This window comes from Toxorhynchites rutilus, chromosome 1 (genome assembly GCF_029784135.1).
Source record: "Toxorhynchites rutilus septentrionalis strain SRP chromosome 1, ASM2978413v1, whole genome shotgun sequence".
Taxonomy (NCBI): Eukaryota; Metazoa; Arthropoda; class Insecta; order Diptera; family Culicidae; genus Toxorhynchites; species Toxorhynchites rutilus.
In genome coordinates this window covers 129969445-129990150 of record NC_073744.1, presented here as the reverse complement: position 1 = coordinate 129990150, position 20706 = coordinate 129969445, and the positions used below count along the sequence as shown (strand labels likewise).

General features: G+C 37.7%; 1 protein-coding gene across 1 annotated transcript; it reads left to right on the top strand.

Moving 5' to 3' along the window:
* Positions 1 to 2533: 2533 nt before the first annotated feature.
* On the top strand, positions 2534 to 16295 carry LOC129761439 (uncharacterized). The gene is made up of 2 exons (XM_055759159.1): positions 2534 to 3927; positions 16292 to 16295. The coding sequence occupies exons 1-2, from the start codon at positions 2534 to 2536 to the stop codon at positions 16293 to 16295; spliced, it is 1398 nt and encodes a 465-aa protein (XP_055615134.1).
* The last annotated feature ends 4411 nt before the right edge of the window (positions 16296 to 20706 follow it).

Genomic DNA, 20706 nt, shown 5'->3' with positions numbered 1-20706 from the left:
GATACACGACCAGACAACATGCTCGATGTCGTGGTAGCCATCGCCACAATCACAAAGATTGTTTGCTGCGAGCGCAATGCGATAGAGATGCGCGTTTAGGTTGTAGTGATTGGACATGAGCCGAGATATCACGCGAATGAAATCACGACCTACATTCAATCCCTTAAACCAAGCACTGGTCGAAACCTTAGGGATAATCGTGTGTAACCAACGACCGAACTCATCTTCACTCCACATGCGCTGCCAACTAACGAGTGTGTCCTGACGAGGAATGTGAAAAAATTCATTATAGGCAATTTGCCTCTCAAAAAGTGTGCCTTCTGAAGCGCCCACCTTTGCTAGCGAGTCCGCTTTCTCATTCCCCGGAATCGACTCAATAGATGTCTTATTCTTGTTAGGAAATAAGATGAGCGTTTATCAACCTTCATTGAGCGGATTGCCTCTATTGAGCTGAGACTGTCTGAAAAAATAAAATAATGGTCGATGGGCAATGTTTCAATGATCCCTAGAGCATAGTATATCGCACCCATTTCTTCGACATACACGGAACAAGGATCTTTGAGATCTAGTGAACTTGTTCACGAATCTAAACGATACTTCAGCGAATAATAAACAACGGTACTCAGGTACTCAGTATAAACAAAAATTGTTACCTATGCTTGAGGAAAGACTTAATGCAATATTTCATGCATTGCGGCAATGTATAGATGTTAAGAGCATTGTTCTGTATGTTCAAACAGAAAGATTAGAAGCGGAAGACACCGAATTGATTATTTTTGTGATATATGCGAAAACCATGGCTGCATTTTAAGGATTGATTCGAAAGATACCACACGAAGAATAATTTTTACACACAATCTTTATATGAAAGAAACACATTGAAACACATGTTTAGTAAATACTTATCTGAAGTTTACAAAAAAGTTAATCATGTTCATCTTTCATAATCTCACATGTTATGAATATACTGCGTATAATCTCACAAAGTTATACATCACTGCTTTTTCAAGTAAAAATAATTACGACCAGTACGATACCCATGTTCAAATTCAATACGACCGCAAAGGGTTAATATTCTTCATGACTAATATTCATAATTCTCAATGACTAAATTCCTTCTATGATAGATTGAGCAATACGACTTGATTGTGACAGTCTGCAAACGAACATTATTTCACCGAAAAAGCTACTGCTTCCGATGTCTAATAATAAGAATAAGACAATGGAAAGATATAACAATACCATAGCTATCCATTAAAAATAAAGCAACTTCATGATTTCATGTATATTTTTCCTCAAAATAACACGGAATCGTGAGTATTTACAATTTGTTTTTTCGCTTCTTCCCCATAAATTTCATATTCAATATAATCAATGACGATATATATTTTTTTTTGTTTACCGATTCACATATACTTCATCTACCATTCCACCATGTTATGTGTCCCACTGATATTCATCAATCATTTTCAGTTAGACAGTTGAACTTCCTGCCAGAAGCTTATAATCTTTCTTTGTTCGATACAAAACGTTTGAAGGTTATGAGTACATACAACAAACGGCCCTTTTCAAGGCTACTATTTAGAGTTTCAAAAGAGTTAAACTAACAGATTTCTGAACAATGAAAAGAATTACATTTAAAATAACCAAGTGTTCTGAACAATCACAGTCCTACGTCAAACTTCCGTCCGTGCCCTAGGCTCAGACCCTTCTACTTTTATGAAAAAATATTGAACTTGCAAAAGCAATGGATTTTATTTTCGTAATTATTGATTGCAATCGTTTTTTATTGTTTTCATGACTTTGGACTAGAGGGCGCTGTATTTTTTATATTTTTTCTTGAAATCTGAGGATTGTTACATAACATATCTCGATATCGAAGATGCTATTTTTTCGTTTTTGAGATATCATTTTTCAAAGTTAACCGGTGGTTTGAAAGATCATTATTCCCTTTTTATCCAAAAATGACTTTGCGCAACAAAGTCAAAACAATTGAACTACTCAGCGTTTCAACAGATATCAGCCGAATAAAAAAATATAATCAGTAGCTTAACGAATTCTATGCATTCTGGAAATTTATTTCATTTTTGAAAATATTAGCAAACAACGATTTGCAACTGGTAAGGATTATTTGTTCCACTTTTAATTTCATGAATAATAATAATAATAATAATAATAAGGTTAGTTAAGCCTGGTGCACGTGTCTCGTAGTTCCCATTGCGACCTTCAGCCTCTGCCCAGGAACTCCGATCCCTACCTTCACGAGGTACTAGCTGAGATGCGAGCAACCCTTGGAAAGATCGGGTAACCAACCCCGGTGGGACCTTGGGTCGTATGCAAACAGGGAAGGGGGAGTAGTGTAGCGTCTGTTCTCCATGTTAGGAGCGGCCCACAACAGCGTCTGTATTCCAGGTTAGGAACGGCTGAGATACCATCCTTCAGGCAGGTTGAGGACTCTAAGAAGCAACCTGTGCCAACCCGTGTTTTCCCGGGAAAAGGAAAACTACCAATAATGCAATTGAGAAATCGGAGAATGATAGTAATGCGATCGCCTGAGGAGGGCCCCCGGACTGGAGCTAGTCCTGGAACGGGCGTACATGCGAGCGGCCAGTGGCTAGAGGAATTGGTGCAAGAGCGGACCCCTAGTCATCGGGCTCAGCCCGTAAAACGAACGCTAAACAGAACCCGCAGCACAAGAAATCACAATGGCAATGCTGCACCTGCAAATGATGCTGCGATTGGACGACGTCAGTCACTCACATTGACAGGCCGCCAACGGCAACGAATCATGTGGACGAGAGAGATGAATGAATTCGTGATTCGTTGCTATTATGTCTGCACAAGATTGGAGACGGACATGTCCGGCAGACCAAGAATGCTGGAAATGTTCAACGAGCAGTTCCCACGATTTGCCGGCCAACTAGATCGGAATAAGCTCTACACACGGAGACGAGCGATTTTGTCACACAACATGCTGTCCCCGGCTGAAATAGAGGCCATCAAGTTGGAAGTGCAACGAGAACTGCGTAGAGAGAGTGGAAGATCGAGCGATATGTCGAGAAGGAGCTCGGCTAGGCTGAGTGCATCGTTCGCTAGTGAAAGGCGCGAATCTATTGCACCACCACCGGATCCAGTGGATGAGCCTAGAGAACAAGAGCCGGCAGAGGATCAACAACGAGGTCAACTAAAGAACGAATTGGCTTTCCACATGGATGCAGCAGTGACCCAGTTTTACGGAACGGACCCCTTAACCCGACACAAGATTCCGAAGTTGCAGTATTCCCACCGACTAACGAGTGCCGTCCAAGTACTCGACCAGGAAGTTCTACCTGTGTACCTGAAAGTGGTAGAGAATCTAGAGGAGCTGCAATTTATCGTTTATTGTGGAACTGTAGCTGTTGTACGGACGTTAGGAATGCGCACCTTTCACCAAGACGATAGACAGAACCGCGTACTCTCCAAAAAACCGAAACCTGCTTGGATGAGACGCCTGGAAGGTCGTATCCAAACGCTCCGAGTAAAAATCGGTCGACTAACGCAGTACAAGAGGGGAAGTCGATCGCGAAAGCTGATTCGTGGAGTTGCTGAAATTGTGAAGCCGGCAGAGCTCTCTGATCTTAATGAAAACCGCATCATTGAGATCCTCTACACCCATGTACAACGGTTGAGTGCCTTCTACAGCCGCATCAAAAAGAAACGCAATAATTACGATGGTGGTCTTCCTGAGATTGACGAAGTTACCCAGTTTTGGTCAGGCTTATGGGAGAACCCTATTAAACACCGAAGTAACAGGATGTGGCTGGCAGAAGAAGAGGAATATGGAAACGGACCTGAAGCAATTATGGTAACCGCCCATGATATCAACGAAGCCATTCGATATTCCAGGAATTGGGCTGCGCCAGGACCAGATTTCGTGCACAATTTCTGGTACAAAAAGTTTTCTTCAACTCATGGGCGAATGGCAGAGTGCTTCAATAAGGTATTAGAAAATCCCCAAACAACACCGGAGTTCGTGACCAGGGGAATTACTCATCTGATGCCAAAGGATCAAGACACAGCGAATGCGGCGAAGTACAGGCCAATAACATGTCTAACGAGCCTGTACAAGCTACTTACGTCGGTGATTAATAAAAAGATACAAAACCATTGCGATGTTAACGAAATATTAACAGAAGAACAGAAAGGCTGTAAACAAAACACGCGGGGCTGCAAAGATCGAGTCGTTATCGATGCAGTCATCGTCGGACAAGCAAGCCGAAACAGAAGGAACCTGAGTATGGCGTACATTGACTATAAAAAAGCATCCGACTCAGTACCGCATACGTACCTGATAAAGGTACTAAAAATGTACAAGATACATGATGACGTTATCAGGTTTATGGAACACGCAATGTTAAACTGGAGCACCTCGCTTAGTATCACAGACGGACAACTATGTTGAGATCCAGAACTCTCAATATTCGCAGGGGAATATTCCAAGGTGACACATTCAGTCCTTTGTGGTTTTGCCTTGCGATGAACCCCTTGAGCAGAGCACTCAACCGAAGCAGCCATGGCTACCATATCAACAGAACAACGACAATAAACCATACCTTCTATATGGACGACTTGAAACTGTTTGCGGAATCAACAGAAGCGCTACATAGTCTTCTACAGTGTGTTAGCGACTTTAGTTCCGATGTGCGGATGGAACTCGGAATCGAAAAGTGTTAGGCAGTACAGCTCCACCGTGGACGATTGGTGGAGACTGAAGGATTCCGCATTAACGAGAGTGAAGTGGTTCAAGATTTGGTGGAAGGCGAATCCTATAAGTACCTGGGACTTCTGCAACTGAAAGGGATTTGGGGACACAAAAATCAAGAAGGAACTCCAGGAACATTTCTTGATCAGAATCAACCAGGTTTTGGAAACAAACCTATGCGGTGGCAAAAAAATCAAAGCCGTCAATACGTTTGCCGTTCCTTTACTCACGTACAGTTTCGGGGTGCTGAAGTGGACGAAAACCGATTTAGAAACAATAGAAAGAGCAATGAGAGTGACGTTCACAAAGCACCGTATGTACCATCCAAAGTCGTCCATAGAAAGATTCACCTTGCCACGTGTTGAAGGAGGAAGAGGTGTCACTGACATTAGAGCGCTTTGCAGTTCCCAGATCCAGCAGTTGCGGAGTTACTTCGTGGAAAGTCAGACCCGTCACGATATCTATCGCGCTGTCTGTGAAACGGACCGTGGATTCAGTGCCCTGCATCTGGCGCAGGAGCAGTACGAACTTAGCTGCAATTTGCAGACCATAGAAGAAAAAATAACATCATGGAAGCAAAAGGAACTTCATGGGACACACCCCCATCGTTTAGAGCAAGCGCATATCGACAAAGTATTATCGAACATGTGGCTGGTGCGAGGTGAACTCTTTTCTGAAACAGAAGGGTTTATGGTAGCCATCCAGGACCGGATAATAGCGACTAAAAACTACCGGAAGTACATCTTGCACGAAAACGTTGTTGACTGTTTCAGAAAGTGCAATAAAGTAGGAGAGACGATTGAACACGTCATAGCCGGCTGTGGAGCGCTAGCCGAATCAGCTTATCTCAATCGTCACAACTCGGTTGTCAAGATTGTTCATCAACAGCTAGCATCAAAACGCAACTTGGTAAATCAGTTGGTACCCTACTACAAGTATATTCCGGATCCGGTTTTGGAAAATAGCTGCTACAAGTTGTACTGGGATCGCGAGATTATTACGGATGTCCGAATACCAGCTAATCGCCCTGATATTGTGGTCTACGATAAAAATAAGAAAGAAGTGCTCATAATAGACATTGCAATACCGTTAGACCACAATCTACATTCTACGTTTGCTGCCAAGATAACCAAGTATCACGACTTGGCAGAAGAACTAAAACAAATGTGGCATTTGAAAGGCATCCGTATTATACCAGTAGTGATCTCTGCTACTGGTTTAGTTCCACACTCTCTCACGCAGTCATTGGAGGAGTTGCAAGTAACAGAGCAGCTTGCGGTTATGCAGAAAGCGGTGATTCTTGGAACGTGTAACATAGTGCGACGGTTCCTGAATCACCATAATTAGAACACGATGATTGTGCAGACACTATTATAAAGAGGAAAAAAGAAAAGAAAAAGATACCACAGAGCCTAATCCCCCTTTGGCATTTAAGAAGCCCGGGGGTAGGTGAATAGTCCAGCTCAATGCTGAGAAGTGCCATAACTCTAAATAATAATAATAATAATAGTAACAGATTACAGGAATTACAATTAATGAGTTAAAAAGTTAAACACATTATCCTAACTCCAATAAATTCTGTACAAGGATAATTTGTTATATTGACGAAAAAAAATTTATTCCAATTTTTTGCATAAAATTCAAAAAAGTTCTCAAAAGTTCCTTTCTATTTGCGACGCGATCATTATTTATTGAACAATTAATCATCAAAGATGGAGGGGGAATTTTTCATTCAAATAAAAATATCTCTGTATTGAAAGGTCCTACAGGAACGTTATAGGCAGTGGCGTAGTGGAAAGAGGGGGGGGGGTTCAGAGCGGGCGGTGATGACTATGACAAGTATATTATGTTAACTAGGTGTTCCCGTGATGCTTTTTTATATCATGGAAAAGAAATTTCGGATGTAAGGAGGATTGAATAAGCTTATCTTGATGATTTGAGTGTCGAACGTCAAAAAGAGACCACAAGCGAAAGAATAATTTTTCTTATATATTTGAACAGACCACAAGACAATTCCAAGCATTTAAAATGTAATTTTTTTTTCTTTCTTTATTAAAGAGATTTCCAGCCAAAGGTTGGTTCTTCTTTAAACTTTTAAAGTGTTATTTTTCCTAAATGATTCATTCATTTTCCAACGACTTTGTCATACATCATATTTTAATCAAACATCTGGGTTTTGATTTAAGATTTTTTGTATGAAAGATCAACGATTTTGTTTACGCCCTTTTCAAAAATCAGTTGTAATTAAAACTGGTCATATAATAATGAAAATTGTGACTTTAGGTAGTTTCCATCATAAGTACCAAGTTTCAAAAAAAAATCGGAGAGGGTCGGGTTAGGGGCTGATTCGGGGTGGAATTGCTCTATAGCTTTTCCTTGAAGATTCGCCAAACAATTGAGCACTACTTGACGACGAGCAATTTCTTTGATACCAACATTTGCTTGGTGAAATGCATCGATCATCACCTGGTCTTATAGAAGATGAACAGAATGTACTCCAGAAACTATAAAATAGAGAAAGCTGACGTCTGACAAAGTTGACAGTAGACAAAACACTATACAATATACTAATATCGGTATTTGAACTTCAAACGGAATTAGGATTAGTTGTAATTTTCTTAAAGAAAACATGAAAAAATTGCTGTTAGAAAGGCTCTTTCCCTGTAAAAGTGCCCATCTTCCGATGTGTGGATGACTTGTTGGAAACTGTAAGGGCTATTCATATATTTTTTTTTGAGAATTAAAAAAAAACATTTTCGAGAAAAATTAATTTCAATTTTTATTTTTTTTTCTCAGCGTAAGTTTTTTTTGTATTTTTTGACTTTGGCTTTTTTCAAAAAGTAGTCTATTTTTTTGAATATTTCAAGTGTGCAAAGTTGCTTAAATGATCAATGTTGTCGCATTGATCATTGATTAATGTTACACCCACAATGTTGAACTGTTATCTGCGCTTTCGCTGTCAACTCCTAAGACGATTTGGCATGAAATTCGTCACTTACCTCTATCTCTCGGAGAGCCATTCCATTATCTACTGAATACGGTTTCGGGTAAAAAGGTTGAATATTTTATATATTTTATTGAATATTTTATAAATCCGAAGGATGTTGAACAGAAGAAAAACTATTGTTTTGGAAATCCACTGAACTGCATGTATATCCCTTGTCGAAACACTGTAATGAGCAGTGTGTCCTGTGAACGAACCTGGAATTCGACCGCCGCCGTCAGGCTCAGACTGACCATCGCTCATTAATCTACCTCACGCGACGCCTCGCCGCTGGGCTTCAATCAATAACAAGTTTTGAAAAGTGCACAAACACAATCTTTAATTTTAGGTTTTGGCCAAGCTTTGCTCCGGCCAAAGTCCTTACATTAACTTTGACGCCCAAACCCAAACACCAGCACCACTCGTTTCATCGTGAAAATCCTTTTCTTTTGTGGTAATTATTCACAGCATCATCAGCGAACACACGCGGGACACAAACATGATAATTACAGGTCCCGGAAGGACCGCCGGTGGAACGAAATTAAGCGCCATATAATAATCGCCAGCGCCGAGTCGCGTTTTCCACGAAGGGAAATGAGTAGAGGGTTTTTTTTCTTCTGCTGGGTAGTGAATTCAATTATTCATATCTGTCAACAGAATAAAAAAAAAATATTACAAAATAACAAGCGAGAAAGTATCGAGTCAGAGTTTTGGAAACAGCACTAACGGTTGTCTGCTTATTTTTTACTGATTGTCGAATAATCGGGATAACACGCCCCCCAAAGGGAAAGGATTAATGGAAGCCATCTGTTTCGCGCGGTTCAGACTGTCACACTTTTAATATCTTATCATAATTGCTGTCTTCACTTTGTTTCAAAAAGTTGCGGGATAGGCGCCTGATCTGTTTTTCCTTCTAGTAATGGGAAGAGATGAGATAAGGGGGGTGTCTGTCCTCCTGCAACTAAAGTAAGTTGTTCGGAAACATTTTTTCTCACAACAGTCACAACGATGAATCATTACGCAGATGAGACATTTAGCGGAAAGCCTCATGTTTTCTAGAATTTACAGACGGTCGCAAAAATTGTCCCAATTATCAAATTTATTAACCAATTCCATTAGCAAAATCCGGTTATAAACTCAGCAGACTATTGTGAATCTGCGGTCGGTAATTAAATTTCGCAAATCGATAGAACCATTATTGATTTGCATACAAATCGCACGATTTTCGCAAGATTTAAAATGACAAAAAAGTTGATCGGATCCCGGCTTGGCACACGCATTTTACGCACAGTGCAGTTGGCCACCGAGGTCCAAGAAGAACTCCGAATGGCAGTTGAAACGGTATCCCTAGTAAAGTGCGTGATCTAATTTGGCATTCACCGTTTGTCGTTTCGGCAGTTTCTTGCGAATTTTGGGTTTCGTTGTTGACAGTTGGATTAGAATGAGCAAAAAATACAGAACAACAATAATTTCGCAGTTACGCATGCAAATGTTTCCTAATGAAGTCATCGTTACGCAAACAAGTTCCGGGGCCTCATTTTTTTTTCGAGGAGTTTGCGAATTATGCGTGAGACGATTTGCAGAATACTGATTTTTTGCGATCGTTAAATTGGTTGTGCCTAACGGTATTTTAAAAGGAACGAATTGTGTGTTGTTGTTGAAATCAGGGAATGAATTTGAGACTCTGGGCGACGCACTCTTGTTCATAGGATTGTTTTTAGTTCTAAGTGTGACGATTCTTGCCACGCTTTGAACGCCCCCATCACTCGTTGACAGCAGTGGATCCACAAGATCATTGACCACACCGCAGATGATCACTATTTTGGTATTCGCTTATTGCTATCTTCACGCTCTTCCTTTCACGTACATTAATTCGAGTTCATCCAAAATAAATACATCTCGAAAAGAAACGACCAGAATTGGAATGTTTGCGACGTTTTAATGACTTTTCATATGATCATTCGCCCAGCTCTGATGGCCGTTGATTCTGATGATATAAGAACAAGTTTTGCTACGCAAGATCGGAATAGACCAATTGCATATATCAGCTGTCACAAAAGCTCCGTAAATACCTAAACCGTCCTATGAAAACTCTTTTGTTTTACGCAAAACGAAGACGACGAGAAGACCCGTGGGAGAAGAGCCAAAAGCGTGATGAGAAAAGATGCAATTAGATAAGAAACAAGTAAACAGAGGGGTAAAAGCAGGGGATAGTAACTTCAAGAAAAAAAATGGGGACCGATTCGAGTATTCACAACATTACTCGTTTAACCTGCGTATATACAGCATTATATATACCATATTTGGGTGGTATATGATGCTAACCTAACTGACATATACATGCAAAAGTGGAGGTGATATACGTACCTGATATCTGCTTGCGAATTGGTTTGAATGAATATACGACTTATACATGCATAAAGTACGATCAGTGTTGCCACATTTAAATCTGTACTAGAGGGGTGAAAAATCTTTCTCATCCGTACTTTTTTTTCCAAAAATCTGTACCATCGAAAATATTCGTTGTAGAATAAAATACATTTTATTAGCATGAAAAAATACTCATTCATTTACTACAAATACTACATTTACATTTGCAAGTATTTTTGTTTTTTTTTATGATGTTTATACATCGGTTTTCTGAATCTAAACTGCATACTATCATTTATAAAAGTTTTCGAGCTGCCACCACGATGTTTGATCAAATCTTTTGATCTCAAAATAGCGTTCATCGTATCGTTACTGAGCCGATTTCAAAGCTTATTTTTGTTTTGATAATATTCAAAAAAAAAATTCACTCGACATTTGCCGAGGGGTGAGGCATAGTGAGAACGTTACAAACATGGCATCGAAGCGCCGAAAATTCGAGCGAACCGTCAATTCTTTTTAGGCATCCAATTTTTGTCCACCAATCCTGCACATGGTCGTCTTCTGAAACTGTGATTTCCTAACGGAATAATTTTACCTTTAGGATACGGAATTCAGTTTTCAGATCTTGTATATTTCCATCGTGGAACTGTGGAAACGCCTCAAACACATTTTTTCCTGAATTACCTCGAATTCTTTAGTCCTTTTTGGGCTAAGGGATATATTGGTATATATGTCCCTCAAAAAATGCTCAAGATAGTCAGGGATTTTCTCACAAGCATAACCCGCACACAAAACTAGTGAATGACATGCACATTTGACGATTACTAGATCTGGGCAATCGATTTTTATCAAGTGTATTACGAAATTCGAAACCCCCATCATCACGGTCGAACCGTCCGATGCGAATCCTTCAAACGATCCTTTTAAGAAATTCCGTTCTAATGAAACTGATCATTTATTGCATTGTAAATACTTTTATGAACAGCTGCACCAAGCGATACTGCGGCATAGAAGTCGACATGTGCCTTAATGTTGCTTAATTCAAAAGCAATAAAATTCACATGCGGAAAAAATCTGTACCAATCTGTACTTTTTGACGAAAATCTGTACTTTGTACCGTACATAGTCTGTACCAAAAATAGCGAAAAAATCTGTACCTTTCCAGATAAATATGTACGTGTGACAACACTGAGTACGACTATTGTCATGCGTATATACGATTTACTACAGACAACCAAAAACCGAATGGCGGAAAATGTTCGTGATAATTATAATAATTATTATAGATTTTTGAAAATGTTTGGAATATTACGTTAAAAATTATTTATAAATCCGAATATTTCCGGTTTCAAGAAAAGTGAAAGTTAAAGTTGCTTTTTTATTTTTACTTTTAAGAACGAAAGATTATCTGTTTGCCGGTCTATTGCGTTTTGATTTACATAGTGACAAAAATAAATTAGTTCAACTCCGTCATTCAGTTGCACTTAACTCAAAACTGTAAACATAACATTATGAACTTGACAATCTGTCAAGCAATGCCAACCCGGCACACATTAAATCGTATATCTATCGTATATAGAGCATCAAATATCCGATGTTTTGGGTGGTATATGATGCGCCCAAATAGAATATACAGTAAGTTACCTCTAATTCGACATACCGAGGCACTACTCAGTGCCGCATTAGAGGTGATTGTTACCTGTAATTGGACATTCATGATGACAGTGGTACAGTTTCGACGTCTTGTGGCTACTTTCAATCTGGGGCCATAATTTGGGTCTCGAACTCGATGTTTACAAAAATATCCAATTAGAGAAGAAAATGTCCAATTATTCGTGTCCCATTACAAGTCTGTCCAATAAACTAAATGTTGAATTGTAGGTAACTTACTGTACATGCAAGGTTATTGGGCAATACCTGATAACCTAATAAGTCTGTTGTCATACGAATATACGATTCACTGGCATAAAAAAATGGCGGAAAATTTTAAAGTAAAATGTTCAGCCCCGGAAATCACCATTTTTGTATGTATATAGAACGTTTATAAACATTCATGTTTGTACAAATAGGAATTAATCAATTGACTTTTAGGGATATAAATGTTTGATATGAATGGTGATGAAAATTGCTCCAATGGGATTTTAACTCCGGTTATTTGTATTATCAAGCCGCAGCTATTTCGCACGGCTATCTGAAATATGATTCTAGGGCAGTCAAAGCTCTTACATATGATAGGAAAGAGTTGTAATCGGATATGTCATTCCTGATTGTCGATTGTGATTTTAGTGGAAATATCGCGAATTTATATAGAAATGGTTAAGTACTACATGTACTACATGTTTCAAGTAATCCAATAACATGAACAATTTCATTCATATCTTACCAATTTCAAACTGCCTTCGGACTTTGCTGGGTAAACATTAAATCGTAAAAAAATCTGGAGACGTTTGCATGTATGGGCTGGCTAGGCGCATCATATACATGCAATTTATATTAGTCATCCTTGTATGTTCGTGGATATAAACCTTAAAATAAAATCATTACGAATTTATTCCCTTCGTTTCAAATAACTTGTACAGTAACCAAATCACGCAATAAACATCAAGAAGTGTTGGAAATCTTTTTTACCAATATTTGTTCAAATTTAAAGATGTGCTTAACTCCAGTTTTGTTGACAACTTTCATGCATTCAATTAAATCGTACGATAATTCATATATAAACATAAACATTCCCACCTTTCAACCTTCATTAAACCCCTCGTAGCAGATATCTGTCAGTATGCGTACACTCTCCTACGAAACATAGTGTAAAAAAATATATTCGTCGATGTAAACAAACGGTTCACAAGTTCTGGCCTTTCTCTATCCATATGTTCTGCTTGCAACAATGAAACCATCGGGCTGTGGTGCTATGAATAACACAACAATGATCATATTAACCATTTCCGCTGTCCTGCCTGAATAATGGAAAAACAAAAGGAATACTCTTACGCCTGATGGCTAATGGCGCCTAAAATGGCTACTGTGTAATTTACAATTTATAGATGTCATAAACATGTAACATGTACACGATTAAATCCGACTCCGTTACAGCTAAAATGCCAATGAGAATAAATAAATAAATAAACAAATGGGATAAAAAAGAGGCTCCCGGTATAAATCGCACCGGATAGTCCCGTCCCGGCATCTACAACGACGACCCTGAGCGACAAGAAGTTCCAAAGGCTGCTGAAGAGGGAGTGGCCACATCGCTGCGTGCGCTTGACAGTGAAAAAGTACCTGGCGAACATGGACATACATGTCAGGAAGCGGAAGTTCCGTCCACTGGTCTCGGAGCTGCAGGCAATGACACAGCGGCTGAATAAAATGGTTAAGTCGATTTTCCTGGCGAATCGCGACGTGGCGATGGTGGTGGACGACGAGACCTATCTCACCCTGGATGGCAACGACTGGCACTTTGTTTTTTCCTTCCCCCACGAAGGAAGTTTATTTCACACACCAAGTTCCCCAAGAAGGTACTGCTGGGGCTGGCAATCAGCGAGAAGGGGATGTCAAAGCCGCTCTTCTTTAGCTCCGGACTGGTCGTGAACGGGGAAATTTATAATGCCTGCCAGGAGATGCGTCGTTCATCAAGAAATACCATAAGGGCGAAGACGCGATGTTCTGGCCGGATCTGGCGTCAGCCCACTACTCGAAGCCAGAGGAAATTGAGCGGCTGAATATCGATGCGGTACCCAAGTCGGCGAATCCGCCCAACGTCCGCCAGCTGCGTCTCATCAATAATTTCTGGGCAAACCTGAAGCGTAAGATGTACCCCAACAATTTTGAAGCGAAAACTCAGAAGGAATTGACCAATAAAACGAAGAAAGAACTCAAAAACATGCCTACACGTGTTCCAGTTAACTGCCGGAAGGCCGCTCGCAAAGGCGTAGATTTTTTTTGCAAATAAGCTAATATAATTACCTTCCATGGGAAATTTATCAAACTCAATTATCTGTCTTAGTTTCTTTTTATCACCATCCGAAAAAAGTCCACTTTTTTAATGCAAACGTTATACAAACTTGACACTTTTGTTCACGAAAAAACATTTGTTTACGCTCAGCGCTTGCACACACACCTATGAAAATCATGCAGTGTATGGTAATTGCCAATACCAATGCAGTAGAATATAAATTGAAGCGTTGTTTACAAAGACACAAAGCAGCAAGATCATCAACTAGTCTCATGGAAGATGGTTATGATTGGTTTAAGGTAGTTCGCAAAACCACAAAAATCTTGTGTAGAAAATCCTTCGTTTCATTTTTTAAACCAGTGTATTCAAACATAGAGTCATTCCACGTCAAATCAGTCGGTTGCTGATCCTACCCTCTCCAATTTTTTGAAACTTTGTTCATATTGTGACAGCTACATAGAATCATTCTTTTCATTATCAGATGAACAATTTTAATTACGACTGATTTTTATAAGAATCATTGTTTTTTTTTGCAAAAAATCATAATCCGAAGTCCAGTCTGATGAAAATTGAATGTTGTTCGGAGTAATCAATGGAAAATCAACTAACAGAAAAAATAACATTTTAAGTACACCGTTAAAAAATCTTACTCGAATATTAAATTTAATATTAAAAATGTGTATGACTCAAAACATGTCCCCTTCGATATTCTTTTAAAAAATATTAGGAAACACTTTAAATTTCACAAAATTTGACGTACCTTGATGCCGTGTTGGACTCACCCAAAATTATGATATGTTTAAAAAAAATCGTAACTTCAATACTTTGCTAAATCATTGTCATATGAAAAACGAGTTTACAAAATGGAATCTCGGATACTTAGTCGAGATTTACGTGTATGCATGTTCTTTTATTCCACAAAGATACGTCACCAAACGTCAAACTTTGTCAAATTGAAAAGATTTTCTAATAAAAAAATATTTTCCAAAATAACGAAGAGGACATGTTTTGAGTCATAAACATTTTTAATTTTATATGAATTCAATTTTGGAGTAAGGCTTTCTAATCGGTTATACAAAATGTTATTTTTAGTAAATAGTTCATTGACTTACAACAAGTTTTCTGCAAATAACAATTCAATCAGACATCTGGATTTCATGAATGGAGTTGGGAATTTGGCGAAGAAAAGGTAAGTGATTCGCCCTTATAAAAAAAATAAGTGAAATTGGTTATTTGGTAATGAAAAGTGCGATTCTAGATAGCTGTCACCTTTTGAACAATGTTTAAAAAACGGAGAAGGTATACCACTGTACGACACATTGGAGGAAAAACACACACGCAGACAATCATTTTAACTTTCCTTCCATGGGGAATCTGAGGCAGAAATTCTGCAAAAGATGAATGTTTTATGGTGAAATATTATTTTAATTAATAATTCTTATTAAGATCATCAATCATCAGCATCTTTACTAATTCAGAATCTGCTCGATTTTTTTGTTTCAGATAACCAGAAGGACTGGAATCGTGCTCACCATGGCACAACTTTTTTTGAACCCTCTAATTTCATCTGCTTGTTACTATTGTAATTATTAATTTTTTTTCCCGTTCGAATTTTATTTTCTTGGTAAAGGATAGATAAACAAATAATGGTATAATGGATACCAAAAAAAACATTGTTTAATTTTTACGGAGCCCGAATCGAAATTCGTGACTCTACACTAGAATACCCCCTTAAAGAATTTCCCCAGCTGTTCTGGGGTAAATCCCTGAAGATGTCATTTCTTGACTGCCATTCAAGAGAAAAATCTTATGACAGTTTGCATTGCAAAAAACACCATTAAATTTGGTAGTGGCTTCCCACAAACCACGGGATGAATGAACTGAAAATCGGTACAATAGCCGCTCGTTTTTTGGGTCCCAGACGCTAGCGCCCACAACTTAATTATATTCACCGTTTTTAGAATCGAAAAATAAATCGCCCAGATGGTGACAGGTGGTTTTGGACTAATTTTGATAAACCAGTTTCGGTGCCAGACACATACCAAGTGAAATTTGAACCACAAGTTTAGATATATACCGCTAAATACTCGTAGCATGTTGGATTTTCCCGAACCTCGTGGATGATCTTTTCTAAAATGATAGTCGCTGACTGCGGACGACTACGAAATGATGTAGGATCTATCTGTAATACATAAATATTCATCTAACCAAATTAGTAACATTTTGTTTTTCTTTCTATTCGCAGGTGAATCATTGTTTGGAGAGCATGACTTCTGCTGGTCTTTCAACGGAGGCTGGTAGAGCAGAAAAGCAACTTATATGTGGGTATACAACTGCTTATCACTTGCATTATTCAGCATTCAGAATTTATGAATGACCTTATGACGCTATGAACAGCCAAAATCGGGGCTCCCGTTTTCTGTATACGAATGAACAACATTGCGAAGCCATGTCGGTTATCCCCCGGAGTGAGTGCAATCTGTTTGCATATGTGTTGTTGATAACGTCACGGGAAATTGGCAGCTTGATAAGCACACTTGAGTGCAGGAGTAATCCTCCGTTTATTTACAAGAATGAGTGAAATGAAACCGATAGAATGTATGCAAAATAGCTCACAGTGCTCGGCATGGAATCGAAAACGGCATGCACTTTGAATTTTTCGTATGATGGCGATACAAAAAGTATTACAATTATCTTTGATTGTTTACAATGATGTAATTTGGTTATGAACAATTATAACATAAGATGGAATATATTTTGTAGCAAATCATGCAAACAATTCTCGTTTCGTTCTGCCGAGTACTCCCGACATTTAAAAAAGTTAAGAGATTAGATATACTTCTCATAATAGTAGAGGAAATGCGAATTAAATGAACATTACTCAAAGGGCTTGGCCGGGAAAGGGAGTAAAAGTGCCCCCAAACCAAATCACCAGCTGTATGGCAAATATTGTATAGAATCAAATAAGAAATTTTGGCGGTTTTTTGAACCCCTATGTGGTTTAACATAGGATTTATAGTGAAAAACGTACTTTTCCATTTATTTAACGTCATCCTCAAAAGCTTTGAGATAAAACTTTGAAAAAAAAAGCAGAATATGCATCTCACTACGGTGTATCTTGAAAAAATATAAAAAAATTTTTTATCAAAATTTGAAGTACTAAAAAAAATATTGAAATTTAGATTTTTTTTTGGATTTAGAGATTTAGTACTACTCTAAATCATATTTAAATGTGTTCCTATGGCTTTTCTAGATATGTGTGATTTTTTTCAAATTTTTTTCAGTGTTGCACGGTAAAAAAATTTTTTTTTTTTAATTTCCAAAGAGTCTGGCTGGGTGAGGGAGTAAAAAGTGCCCCCAAACCAAATCACCATAAGGTACTAAATATAAGGTACTAAATGGAACATTTTGGCAGTACTGCCTTACATTTGAGTCCTTATATGGTACACCATAGGATCTATGGTGAAAAATGCACCTTTTCGTTTTTTTCACGCCATTCTCAATAGACAAAACAAGAAAAAATACTGAAAGTACATCTTACTAAGGTGTATCGATGATTATCTTCAAACAATTTTTTCATCAAAAAATCTAATAATAAAAAAAATATATGCGCGATACAAAAACATTTTATGTATTTTCTGGCATTTATAAATTTTGGGGAAAAAAATATAACCTTGAGACCCACTTCTGCTCTAATTTTTACTTAAATGCGTTCGCATATGTCTTTTTTTCTACATGTGGCATTTTAAGAGCATTGCGAGACACAAAAATAATTTTCTTCATCGTCTGCATTATTATTTTAATTTTTTTGAAATCGATTATTATATTGTATTCGTGGTTTTCAATTGTAAGATTAAAATTAAAAAATAATAATAATTTTGATTTTGTTAAGGGGTTTTCTCGTTCATCCGAATGATTCTTTCACAAGGACTTTATTTTTTCTTACAGAGCTCTATCGTACTGCTGACTGCTATGAATTTGGTAAACCATCTGAATCCAAAGTAAAGATAATCTCATATATTTTAATATACGAGAAAAAAAAATCTTTGAACAGCGCAATGCTCTAAACATACCGACAAAATTTAGACATATTAAAAACAAAATTCAAATGAAAATCAGAGCAGTACTGGGTCTCTAAATTCAAATAAATCAAAAATGCCCAAAGGCCAAAACATTATTTTTGTTTCGCGCAATCCTCTTAATACTTCAAGAAAATATTACGCTACATGTAGGAAAAACAATACATACGAACGCATTCAAATAAAAATGAGAGTAAAAGTGGGTCTCAAAATATTTTTTTTTCAAAATTTCGAGTTACCTGAAAATATATATAATTTTTTTTTGTACCGCCAAAAACCCTCTAAAAATTCTGAAAAAAAATCACATATACCTAAAATAGACGTAGGAAGAAAAATTTGTATACAAACTAGAGTAGTAGTATTCTCAAAATAAAAAATAAATAAATTTATTTTAAAATTAAAATAAAAATTGATTTAAATTTTTTTTAGTACATCGCGGACTCGATTAAATACAGTTTTTGGATTCGTTTCACTGTATATAATCGAATCCTGTATATAATCGAGTCAAATTTTTTTTTCTTTATTTGTTTTTTTTTGCATATATTTTTGGTTTTTTGAAAATGAAAGAGGAATTTGATTTTCGATTCATCCCCTTAAAGTCAGAAAACATCTTTCTCACATGATGAAAAAAAAATCCAGATTCTCTCAGGATGTGATAGACGATCATATTCGATGAAAAAAATCCTACGCATATGTTCGAATTTCAACAATGACAGAGTTAAAGAACTTTTTTTTGTTTCGGACTCTGTTGCCTTAAACTGGCTCTACATTAAAAAGTACGCTATGGAAGACGATTCTGATGCATTCATTTGAAGATGAGAAAATTTAGTATAGGATATAGTAGTGGGACAACTAAATTAGTGGATTTTAATAACATTTTTGAAGTGAAAAACTTAAAAGTTTATAATTTTTAATATGTTATTATTAATTTATTCCTAAAAATTTATATTAAACTAGATTGTTCCTATCAATTAAATTGAAGGTCTTCAACCGCTCTACAATTTGTTCTTTGACGCCCAACTTCTATGTTTCTTAAATTGGCTGCAATATCTATATAAACAATTCCTGGTGAAAATTCAAGCAAAATCTTCAAAAATCACGATTTTTACCCCACTGTACATGTTATAGCCACTTAAACTTCACCTTAACGTTGAAAGGTTACATTTTTTCTTGAAATGAACCATATTTGAAATATAAAAAAAAAATTCCAAACTGTATATAATCGAGTCCAAAATTGTATATTATCGAATCACATATAATCGAGTCTGTATATAATCGAGTCTGAACTGTACTGAAAAAAATATGGAAATTTTGAAAAAAAATTGTGATTTAGAGATTCAGTACTACTCTTATTCATATTTAATTGTGTTCCTACGGCTTTTCTAGATATTTGTGATTTTTCAGACTTTTTTTTCAGTGTTGTAAGAAGAAAAAAAAACTGAATGTACATCCTACTAAACGTGTATCGATAAATATCTTCAAACAATTTTTTCATAAAAAAATCTAAAAAAAAATTAAATATGCGGTACAAAAAAAAATTATATGTTTTCTGACAAAAAATATTACTTTGAGACCCACTTCTGCTCTAATTTATATTCAAATATGTACTTTTTTTTCTACATGTGGCGTAATTTTCAATTCTATTAAAGGGTGTGTCACATCAAATTACATCACGGAAAAAAAACGCTGTAGAAATTCGCCCAGTAGACCGATCCTCTTGAAAATTTTAGACAGTAAAATAAAAACTATTAAACAACTTTTGGCATTTTCTTTTTATTCATACTGCGAGCCGGAGGCGATCTGGCGTAGTGGTAACATCCATACCTCTCACGCAGAGATCACGAGTTCAATTCTCACTCCCGACATTCTTCCAAAAATGGAAGTAAAAGTGACGAACCAGCCGAAATGTGTTGAAAATCACTATAATAAAGAAAAAAAAAATACTGCGAGCCCAAGCCCGTATGCTTGCACCTTCCTCTTTACCCCGTCCATAAGGTTCTGTACAACGTCAGGTTGTAGTTTTTTTTGAACAAAAATCCATTTTCTCTTGAAGTCCGCCTCAGATTTGACAACTTTTGGGTTCTTCCGAAGGGCCTGCTTCATAATCGCCCAATATTTCTCTATTGGGCGAAGCTCCGGCGCGTTGGGCGGGTTCATTTCCTTTGGCACGAAGTTGACCACGTTGGCTTCGTACCACTCCAACACGTCCTTTGAATAGTGGCACGAAGTGAGATCCGGCCAGAATATAGTCGGGCCCTTGTGCTGCTTCAATAGTGGTAGTAAGCGCTTCTGTAGGCACTCCTTAAGGTAAACCTGCCCGTTTACCGTGCCGGTCATCACGAAGGGGGCGCTCCGTTTTCCGCAAGAGCAGATCGCTTGCCACACCATGTACTTTTTGGCAAACTTGGATAGTTTCTGCTTGCCGGAATCTCCTCCGGAACGCTGAATTTTTCCTCTGCGGCAGCTGACGAAAGTCCGCTTTGACGTAGGTTTCGTCGTCCATTACCAGGCAATGCGGCTTCGTCAGCATTTCGGTGTACAGCTTCCGGGCTCGCGTCTTCCCCACCATGTTTTGCCTTTC